General features: G+C 47.9%; 1 protein-coding gene across 1 annotated transcript in view; it reads right to left on the reverse strand.

Annotated features, from left to right (window-relative positions):
• The window catches only part of B4GALNT3 (beta-1,4-N-acetyl-galactosaminyltransferase 3), a 65,702-nt gene extending 54,210 nt beyond the window's left edge, over positions 1 to 11,492 (reverse strand). Inside the window, exon 1 of the mRNA XM_067295166.1 lies at positions 11,351 to 11,492. Coding sequence (XP_067151267.1) covers positions 11,351 to 11,492 — 142 coding nt within the window. The remainder of the gene's footprint in view (positions 1 to 11,350) is intronic.

Consider the following 11,492-nt stretch of genomic DNA (forward strand, 5'->3'; position numbering starts at 1 on the left):
TGTCCCGAGACTGCCCTGGCTGTGCCCAATTCCCCCTGCTGCTCCAGCATCCCCCCGGAGGCCATCCCAGCTGGGCATCCCCACTCCTCTCGGTGGGACGTCCAAGAGGCCAGCGGGCGCACTGGGTGCTCTGCACAGAGATTTGAGACCGTTTTCCTTCCAGCCTTGCCAGGCTCAGCTGGGTCAGACGCTGCATTTGGCAAGAAAAGCACTCTCTGCTAATTTTAGCATCCGGCTCTCCACCCAAGCAGCTCAAAGGCTATGGAAAGCTGGGCAGCACCGAGGTAATGAATGACTAGGAGAGTCTGTTTTCAAATAGCCCACACGGCTGCATGCTGCCAGCTAAATATAAACCCGCGGCAGGCAGAGGGGAGCCTGTGCTGGCTCTGGCTGAAGCAGATCCCTCCCTGCACAACACAGAGACAGAGAAATGCCAAATCACAGCTCCCAGTGGGAATTTGCTTCTGGGGTCTGGGCAGTACTAGCAGCGCTCGCAGTCTGCCCAGAGGGATCACTGGTAATTTGGGCTGCGGACTCATGGTCTGGATAGAGTTGCATGCATTTTACATATTTATGGACAGATCAGAAGCTCAGGCCCTAGCCTGGACCCTAGCGTACCAGTCAAAGCAAATGCAGCTCATATAGCACGAATGAGCGCTTGGTCTGGTTCTTTCCCTTACCTTCCCTTCTCCGCTGCACCGCATGTGGATGGGAAACTAATGCCATGCAGTGCATGGTGTCCCTGGAGGCGGCAGGAAGGCTGGCACATGTACCACGGCAGGGCCACCTCCCTCATCTCTGACTAGCAACCTCCTTGGCACTGAAAAGCCTTTGCTTGGTGCCGAAGATCTTACAGCTCTTGCCGTGTCAACAGCTGTGTGCCATGCATCACCAAAACAGAGGGAAGGGCAGGAGGGAAAGGATGATGCCTTCTTCCTACTAGGAAATGGTTACCCAGCAGTGGGATACACTGCTGAGGTTGATGGCTGTAATACTTCAGTCTCCACTGCGGGAGATGGTGCTTGAAACAACCTACCAGCAGCGATGGGGTAAAAGCTGAGCGGGGTGAGTTTTCCCCTGTGCCTGAATGCACATTCACACAGGCTTCAGCAAACAATGCCTGTCCCTCTGTGTAACAGGCAAAAAAAAAATCCCCAAAGCATGGACAGAAAGGCCAAAACAGAGCCCTAACATTTATGAAAGGAGCACAGGCAGCCTGAACCTCAGCAAAAGGGAGCAGAGTTTCTGGATTAAACTCTACCCGAAGAAAGGTTTAGGACTATGCACAGATAAACCATCTCCTGTTTGATTTTCACTGTACCCAGAGAAAAGGGACTTTACAGCCTTTGTAAGTAAAGGGGGACATGTGTGAAAAACTGGTGACTACATTAGCAAATCTTTTTTTCTATGGAAACAACTGGCAAAGTGCTGAACATTTGCTAGACACCCAGGACAACACAGGTAACCACATTCTGGGAGTCAAGTAGAGCAGCTGCAACACTGAGCATAACGCTCTGTACAGAGAAACCAGATGTCTTGGCAGACAGAGACCGCAGTAAAAAGCTACCGTGGTACCAAGTTTCGAGGCACTAAACATCCCTATGACACCATATACCTTGTTATCCACCTCAGCACAGACAGCAGCTGTTTATGGTCTCTGCCATCTTCTGCAATTATTATTCCTGCATTTTCCTCCCCTCCCTTCAAAACTGTGAGTCAGTGGTTTACTCTGCGCACTCCAGTCCTTTCTACATCTCCTCTCTTTTTGATCTCTGCAACCAAGACTGTCAATTCCAGCTTCCCTGAAATCCCAAGTATTTGCTTCTAATGTAGTCTTCAGTTCTTCTCCTCTTACAACTTCTGGTGGCCCTTGGCATTTCCGATCACTCTCTTCTGACACTCATCTTGCCACGCCCCACTTTTGGCTTCTTCTTACTCTGTGAAATAATCCCTGTTCCCTATTTTCCTCAAGTTCTGCCTCTTCTTGCCTGCTTTGCTCATCTTTCACTTTACATTTCTTCCTCCCTTTAATTCTGTATGAGATGCAAGACTTACCAAAATATTTCTTTCCCCTCAATGTGCTTCTATCAGATATCTAAACAAAACACAGGGTTAGAAGGAAAAGGTGAAAACAGAGTTTATAAAAGATCTAAGGTTAAAAAAAAATAATATTAATAATCATGCCATTTGGGAAGCAAGGGGTTTTGGGACAAAGTGTTCAGAGATAGTACTGGAAGACCCAGAATTAACTGGCAAAGCAATTACAATTTGCAAGCAAAGGAAATCATCCAGCAACGCTGAATCTCGTAGAAAGCAGACAGTGATCAGACATTACAGACAAACCAAACTACTACCGAGACCTGAGACAGAGGGGCAGCTGGAGTTCAAAGCCGGAGTGCATCCTCCCCTGTCCCACAAAAATACACATCATGGAGATGTGTTTGGAAAAACATTGCAAGAACAGCAAGGAACTGTATCATGTTAGGAGAAAGGAACTGTATCATGTTCGGAGAATTTGCATGTGCTGGGGTGGGGGCACAGCACAACAAACAGGGTAACAGCAGCATCCTTAGGACTTCTTCAGAGGCGCATGGAAGAGGAAGATGAGGATTTAGCAGGAGGTGAAAGGAACATGAAAGGCCGAAGCATTTATTAACCATTCACTGGACACAGATGTGCAATGTCATGCCAGCAACAGAGAAATTGCCAGTGGAAGAAAAGCCACTGGCAGGAGAACCAAATAAAATTCCCATCTAATGCTGAGACAATCGCAGTTCCACTATTGCAGCAGGTGAACCACAGGGACAGGTACGTATATGTGAACAGCTACAAGTAGTAACTGCAGGGGAGAGAAAAAATATCCATTACCAGGGTTAAAAATTTCTCAAACCCTGGTCTTACAAAGCGAGACCCATTCCCTGCAGGTGCAGGAGACCAAAACGGAGGCAGAATTAGAGTACCACTACCGGAAGATAAGGAAGCTCCCAGGAGAGTACAGTACAACTGTCCCTCAACAAGCTCTTTCTTCCTTTAAGAAGTGGCCGCAGAAGAGCTGGGCCGGGTAACCACCCCGGGGATCAGCGACCCAGCCAGAACAGCGAAGGGGGCAGGCAGCCAGCACCCTGCGGTGGGGAGGAGGAGGAGGCCATGAAGCAAACTTTGCCCTGTGCTCCCTCTTGCCCCAAGCTGTTTACTGTGGTAGGCACTGAAAAAACAAACAACTTTATAAAGAGAATTTCACCTCTGCCTGCAAGGGGAGACAAGAATGATGGCTGATACCAAACCATTTTTGGTGCTTCAGGCGTTAGCAACGCAGTCTGGTCAACACGCTGCGAAAAATAAAACGTGGACTTGGCAAATATTTTGTTTTCCCCACCTGCCATGCAGGCTGCATTTGGCACTTGAAGCTGCTTCTAGGCCCATATGAGCTTAGGTCCATATAGATACTCCAGGGGAACCACACAGCAAATCATCACCTGGAAAAGTGAGACCTGCTGGATTAAAGCTAAAAAGGCAAAATAGCCTAGCCTACCCAGACCAAAAAAACATTAACAAGGTGAACAGGTTGGAAACAGCAACGCTGTGGCTCCTGCCAGGGTGCCTGTCCTCAAAAGCAGAGGGAAGGACAGAAAGATTCCTGGAATAGTGAATTTTAAGAAAACTTACTAATGCTTAAAAAAAAAAAAAAAAAAGACCTATGGGACTAAAGCATCCTGTAGGCACAAAGTTTGAGTTTTAACCAAGAAATTGAAGAAGAAATGAAGGGCTTAGTGTTTTGAGAATATGCAGTAATGAGCTCCAAACTAAGTGATCCACACATTGGTTAGTTTTTACTGTCCTAGCCTGCTTTACAAACTGAACATAAACCTAAAAGGGAGAGATGGTGATTGCGGACACTTTCCAGCAGATGTGACAGGGGAACAAAGTCCAGTAGCAGATTACATAATTGTCTGTGTGACTGAAAACAAATTTTAAAAAAGCTCAACTGGCCTGCTTAGGACAAAATATGGACAATGACAGGCAGTGCTAGTGCAGAGTGAGTTGCTGTAGAAGGTAACTGAGCCTATTAGTATATGGTGGTCTGGACAGGATATTCTCAGCCCATTATGAATTTTGCTCTGTGTCCTAGATGGGGTGAATAGCACCCAGACATGACTGATGAAATTTTACAGAAAATAATATTAAAAAATATAAATAAATTTTATTGAGGAAGTGAAATATTTATGAGAAGGGCTGGAGATATCTTAACTAGCCTCAAATGAACAGCAGCACTGAGGAAGCTGTCAGAGTTGCCAACACCAAACATACAGGCCAAGTCAAACAAAGAGCCCACGTTAATGACATGAAAACAACAGGCCTCTTGAAGCAAAGCAGAAACAGATTTGTTTAGAATAGCAGGGAAAAATACACATATCATTATGTAGATTATTCTCACTTTAGAGAGGTCTACTAGGCAATTCTACAACCTAGAAGATCATACATTTACTGGTAAACGGGATATAATAGCATCTGACAATGAACCACTATTTAGTGGGCATGAATTTAGCAATTTCAGTGAAACACAGGTTTGCATATATCCCTGCTAGTCCCCGTTACCTACAATCCAGTGGGCTAGTGAAAAAAAGTTAAGAAGATGAAGCATGCCTGTTACAGTAGACCTCATAGTCAAGTCTCTGATCTGTATTTAGTGTTTTTACATTACTGAGTAGCATTGGCTGCCCACTGCTGATATTTTGCTCAATTTGAAACACACCAAAGCATTTGTGCTAAATGGTATGGGAAAGTTCTTGGGGGAACAGAAGTACAGAGGAGCCCCAGTCAAGATCCTGGCCGAGGATAACAGAGGCAGAGCTAGTTTCCTTTGCCGTTCTGCTGTGTATACTTGCAGTTCTGATGCTCATGCTCCTTCCTTTCCACCCTCCTCCATCTTTTTTCTTTTTAGCTCTCAGAAATCATTCAGAAACAAGTTTGGGATGAGAACAAGAGATGAGCTCATCTCAGGCTTAGATTGCAAAGACCTGAAGCTGGAGGTGTATTTTGGTTTGGCTGATTAAACACAAGGACTATGGATTTCTAAGATCATAGAAAATAGAAGGACAAGGTTCACACCTGTTTCCACCCAAGATGTTACATGGATTCTTTCTTAGATCTCACACCATATCTAAATAAAACAGCTTATTTCCTTTTCTGGAAAGCCCTTCTCAGCTATCATTGTCTGAAAAAAAGCAACTGAATTGGGAAATGGCTGGCAAAGGGAACATCAATGTACAGCAGGAACAAACATAAAAGGGAAACCCACAACAAAACACACAGCTCCGTCAGTTCTTTAGGAAATTGTTATAACAAAGAACCCTATCATCACTTCATCCCTTACTGCCAGAACCTACACGGCAGCCTCTGCCTTTAGGAAAACTTTCTGCCATTTACCTTATTGCAAACATCACCAGACGAAAGATGATGTCAGTCATCTCTCTCAGGGCCACCCTGCCTTTACATCTGCCTGAACTTGTACATGAAGGAAGGCAGAGCCTTCATGTTACCATTTCGGATAGTTCAATGCAAGCAAGCTATGTGCATGAACGAATCTTCAGAAGACAACAGCATTACTCCACTATTGCCAAGACAACAGCATACTCTTACAGCGAGAGGAGACACACAGGAGGGCGCAGCTCCATTATACCTGACTCATCCCGATCCAATCTGACTCAACAAGGCAGGAAGGTGTGGTGCAGGAATACACACTGCGCTGGCACATCTCTATGCGCTGGCACATCTCTACGCAAGTCCATCACAGGCAACATAGGTACATAAAGGGATTGAGCAAGAGTAACTTTCTAACGATCACATGCAATATTTGTCTGGCCCCAGAAGACCCCCAAATTGTTGGCACAGCGTGGGCAGATTCCACGAACAACACACACACACAACTCTCATTAGCCCTTGCACCGGGGGTCAGACATTCAGCGCCTCTCCAGAGAAGGGTCCACGGCTGCTTCAGAAGTCAAAACCCTACCTGACTTCAAGTCAAGAAAGGGAAAAAACTGGGCTCACAAACAACTTGTGGTACATGCCTCAGCAGCAGTGAAAGGATACCGTGGTCCTGGACAAGCACAGCATAGCCACCCTGAGGTCCAGGCATTCCCTGGCTGCTGCGTCAGCAAACCTCACAGCTGAGCTAGAGCAAATGCTTGCGTGATCCAGATTGCTTTCAGGGGCCCTGGCTTCTCTGCCAGCCGTGCCAGTGAGGACACCAACTACATTAGTAGCTTGTGTGCTGTGGATACGGACTCGGAGATATCAACCCATTTTACATATACCACTGCAGAGCAAGACGTGAAGACACTTATCTTCCCAGGGGAATGAACTGATGACCTTGAAGAGAAAAATCTATCCCATTTAAAGTGACTACAGACACCTACTGCTCATCCTTCTCCCTACAGCTTATTTAACAGCAGCTCATTGCATGCTTTGGGGGATGGGGTTGCTCAGCACAGGTCCCTGTGAATGTCTCATTAGTGTCTTCAAAAGCACAGAAACATCAAATGCAGCCTTCACAGTATGGATGTTCCCTTGCTGCCGAGACTTTTCTTCAGTCAAGGTGAGGTGCTTTGGAGGCGTTATTTAACTTTTCCTCTGGGCCGACAGTTTCCACAGAGTGGAAGCAGAGATACTTCAGCCACTGTTCAACAGCCACATGGTTGAATTTCTCCTCACAGGCACACTCAGTAACCTTCTGCGCAGTTATCTATGCAAAACAGCGATACTGTGCATGTACAGGCAAGTAGCCTTGCATGTGAGTGATTGCAAAAGTCAGCCTGCGTGCATGTGAATGAACCTGCACACGCAAGTATACTCACACTTAGTACAGGCATTTTGAAGGTGCCTGGGCACAGCAGCTAGAGAAGGAAGTTGATGCACTACTTTAAATGAGCAACTTCAGCTGTCTGCCAGCTGTTCTTCCTCACACAAAGACATGCATCTGCCCATGCATACCAAGACTCAGGTCAGGGTTTAAACAACTCACACTATGTCATAGTAGTCCGGAGACCTGAAGATCAGAGAGCCCACCATGGCGGGGCGCAGCAGGGGTGGAGGAATGACAGTTTTTCCTGGAGGAAGAAAAGGGACCCTGAGGCTGCATATGTGGGTGGATGGAAGTCTTGCCATAAGGAAACTGTGACCCTTCAGAAGGAATTTTATTAGCGTGTCTCCACTGTTTCTCCTGCGCCCCTCTTCAGACAGTGGAACTGCGTTCTACGGAGTTAGAAAAGTAGCAGTCCAAAACACTAAAAAATGAGACAAAAATCATTTGCTGATAAGCTCGTCACAAACCCAGACAGGGAGGTAACACACTCCCTGTGCTATTTACACACAACAAAGAAATGTGGAGGAACAGGGGTGAGTTGTAGGAGCCGGGAGGGGCAGGTTAAAACAGGGCCCCTGCGTCCCTTGTTTCTCCAAGCTGCACCTCCCAGCAATTGCATCTAATCCTGCACACCCTGCTCCCGCCTGGCTCAGCGTGTCACTCACACCTGCAACAAAGGAAGTTAGTGCAAGTGCTTTTATAGCTCCTGAAGATACTGTGCTCTTTGCAGCAGAAAAAAAAATTGAGTTTGCACAGCAGCAGCTGGAACTGACCTCACCTCTAAGTTTCTTCAGGGTCTGGGATTTGCTTTTACCGAGTTGACACAAGGTTTTAAAGCAAAGGGGAGCACTCGGGACACTGCACATTCTCCTTGTCCAAGAGCACAGCTCTCTGACACCAGCCTTGCTCTCTCAAAATACCTTTCTGCCTGGGCGATGACATGAGGCACTGCTGGAAAAAGAGGAGGAAAGAAGGGGCACCAGAAGGAGGCCCTGCTCTGCTGTCCTGTTCATCCAAATGGAGCACAGCAACAGCTCCTGCAAAGAGGTAGTGCCCTGGGGACAGCTCTTCTCTGATGAAGAGCTTGCTTTCCCTGGGCTTGCTCCCGTTCCCCTCCCAGCCATGCTGCAAGGCCAGCAGCATTTACACAGTGAAGGCAGGGCACAGCTTAGCATTTTGCATCCTGAAGAGAAAGGACTCAGCCTCCAAATCTACCTGCTCTGTCATTTTTCAGTACTTTCCCCTAACACACCTCATTCACCCTTGGGGGGAGGAAAAAAAAAAAGTTTTCTGTCTCCAGCACTCGCTCACAAGGGAGTGACCCATGCTGTGTGCCAGCTAGTAAAGATGAGAAAAGCATTTCCACTACAGAGCCCACTCCAAACTGGTCAGCTCCTGACAGCAGCAGGGAGTAAACAGACTGCCTCTGACTCCTCAGGTTTCTTGGCAGGGAGGCAGTGTCCTGCCTGTTACAACTTGTTTTGGATGACAACAAGCCACATCTCATGTGAGGAGAACTGTGGCCATCTCTGGCTCACATCAGCCTGCTTGTTTTTCCTCACTCAGCCGTAAATATGTTTGTTCAAGATTCCTATAAATGTCTGTTGGGCAGTAGACCAGCCAAATATGCACATTTGAAAGAAAAAAGTACAAACTTCGAGTACAAGTTCTGCACCTCAAGCTAGTGTCTAAATATTTGACTTTAAGGTTATATTAAAATGAACATTCAAGGCCAGAGCCCCTTCCACCATAAGCTAGCAAAACTCCATAGAAGCTAATGGGTACTGATTTATAGAGCTGGTGTTCAAGCTGTTACAATGTATTAAGACCTTACCCTCTTCACCCAAGCTTATTTACAGGCTTAACTTTCTTGCATAGTAGAGCTGCACATGCATGAAGGGGAGGACAGTCAGAGTCTCAATTTTTAAACATCACTTACTTTAACACCCATGCTTAGGCCATTTGACAATTGCTTCCTCCATCACACGCTGACCGGGTGGGGAGAAAAGGAGAATAAAGCCCCGGAGGAACCGCAGTGACTGGAGACTTGCTCTAAGGCACTGCCTCTGGGAGCCAGCCTCAACTCTTTGGGAAGAGGAAAGGCGCTTGCCTTCCCTTACACAGGCTACTCCACAATGCCTTCTAGTGAGCCAACAAGAAAGAGATCCATTACAGACATAAGAGACGGAAACAACGATCTCCCGTAGGTCCCCTTCCGAGCCTAACAGCTCTACAGTTTTCTGCCCCCAACAGAGAGAGTCTCTTAGCTTTTTGCCTGGAAAAATTACTGAGTAAATGGCCTTTTACAAACAATAACTGGGGAGGCTGTTGCATCAGACAAGCTGAGACTGTAGCTCAGGGTTGGTCCCCAGGTGCAAGTTACTGTAAGGTTCCCACCGGGGACACTGTGAAGGAAAACAATGCCAAAACGAGAGGGGAAGAAGCATTAATTGCTCTGAGAATCAGGCCCTGCTAGGTCAGCTCGCTACGGTCTCTGGAAAGAGTCACGATGCAGAGCCACCAATGCAGCTGCCCCGGTCCCAAGAGAAGAAAACATTACTTAGCCATAACAGCCCAAAGAAAACAAATACTATTTGTTTTTCATTCCAACTTATGATTTTTCTTAAAACAAAGCAGCCTTTTGTAGGTACAGGAGTAAGAGGAAGGGTGTGGAGAGTCACAGATTAGCCTTTCTCCTGCTAGCAGTTTCCAGGATCCTCCCCAGGAGACCAGGAAAATGGGATGCCAAGTGCCCAATGTGCCCACAGAGCCTCTGCTCTCAGGCAGTTGCACTCACCCCGCGACACTGCATACCCCATAAGGAGCAGCCTGTTGCAGAGTTTTACCTTGCCACCCTTTCCAGCAGTAATTAAATGCCTTCTGCACGCAATCAGTAGGCATCATCTCTGGTGCCTTTGGGAGAATCTGGAACTTCTAAATAATTGAACTTTTATGTAATATAACTATTTTTCTCATCTTCTGTTCCAGTTGGTAGGGACTGTAGCGGTGTCACTGTTTCCAGTTTCAGTCTTAAAACAGAATGAATTTTACAACAAGGACGTAAAAATAATCCCTGTCTAGAAGGAAAGAGGAAGAACCAATTCATAATAAAACTTGCTTACTCCCATGCATCTCTTCTGTCCTCCCTCTCTCCCTCCCTTTGCACTGCTATTAGCAAGCGAGACTTCAGCTGCCTGGCTCCAAACACCTGATTCAGCCCCTCTCTCTTTATAAACGCTATTTTAAATACATCAGACTGGGTTGTTTTTTCCTTTGCCTGCACCTCAGAAGTCCTCTATGTACCTTTAGAGTTTCCTCTAAAGATCATGGGGGGTATCAGTAGACCGGTGTACAGTAAGTGGTCTGGCTAGATCGCATGAAAGATGTAATATGAAGAAGACTTGTAGTGCAATCTAGCTTCACAGTGTCCCAACTACCTCCACTAGGCATAGCCCCCCTCCCCCCCCCAAAAAAAAACCAACAAAAAACCCTCCCAGATTATAACTGGAGGATCTGTCCTGGCCAAAGAAGTCAGGTCTCTGTCACTGCTGGAACCACAAATGTGTGCTTTTAACCTTAAGCTCACAGCCAATATTGAATAAACGGACAAGCTGAAATCCTGACCCTGCAATAGGCTTTGCGGGACTAGGCACTTGTGGAGCCCCTCAAACAGCCAGAGTCTAAAGCTTTAAGATGTAAACCAAATATGACCCATGAGAGTAGGAATCAAAAATGCTATGACATGTGATGAAGGGACCAAAATGCTTGAAGGTATTAATAGGTAAATGCTCTCGTGTATTTAAAAGAACACTATCAAGTTAGATTGGCACCAATCACTGATTTTAGTTGAAAACAGCAACAACAAAAAGGCAACAATCCAGCAAAACCTTGGGCCACACAAAACATTCTCAGAATCGTATAAAAGAAGAGAAACATGAAAACCCAAAAGAATACCATTAGAAATAACTGTTTTCTCTCCACTCCGAGGGGGAAGATAGGAAACTCCCTGTCCTTAATCTCAGCCCTGCTGTGCTCCTAGAAGCCTGCACGAGATGAACCTGCTCCCGCGCGAGCGGCGTGCCTCTCCAGGGTACGCGGCCCCTCCGCTCCCCGCACTGCTGGTGCCCCCTCAGAGCCACGTTCAAAGGGTCTCCGCTGCCTCCCAGGTTAGCGGCGGCACACCGGGAGCACCGCGCGCCCCAGGGCTGCGACTCCAGGCTCTGCAAGCCCGGGAAGGTCCCGTTTCGACAGGGCTCCTGACAGTCAGGACGGCGGCGGGGGAGCTAACACCCGAGCGAGCCCGCACCCCGCCGCCGCCGCGGAGACGCCCCGGCCCCGACGGCCGCCCGGGACACGCGCCCGAGCCCGCACCGCTGCCCCCCTCCGGCCGGGCACAAAAGAGGCACAGAGGGGGCTCCCAGTGCCGCTAAATGAGGTTTTCAGCGGCCGGCGGGGGGCCGCCGCCCACCCCGCGGGGTAACTCACCGCGGCCCCGGGGGGCCCCGCCGGCCGCCGCCGCCACCAGCTCCAGGTAGGCGGCCCAGAGCCCCAGGGCCAGCAGCCCCAGGGCCAGCAGCAGCCGCCGCAGGCGCCGCCGCCGCAGCCGCGCCAGCAGCCGGCTCCGCAT

This window comes from Apteryx mantelli, chromosome 1, assembly GCF_036417845.1.
Source record: "Apteryx mantelli isolate bAptMan1 chromosome 1, bAptMan1.hap1, whole genome shotgun sequence".
Classification (NCBI taxonomy): domain Eukaryota; kingdom Metazoa; phylum Chordata; class Aves; order Apterygiformes; family Apterygidae; genus Apteryx; species Apteryx mantelli.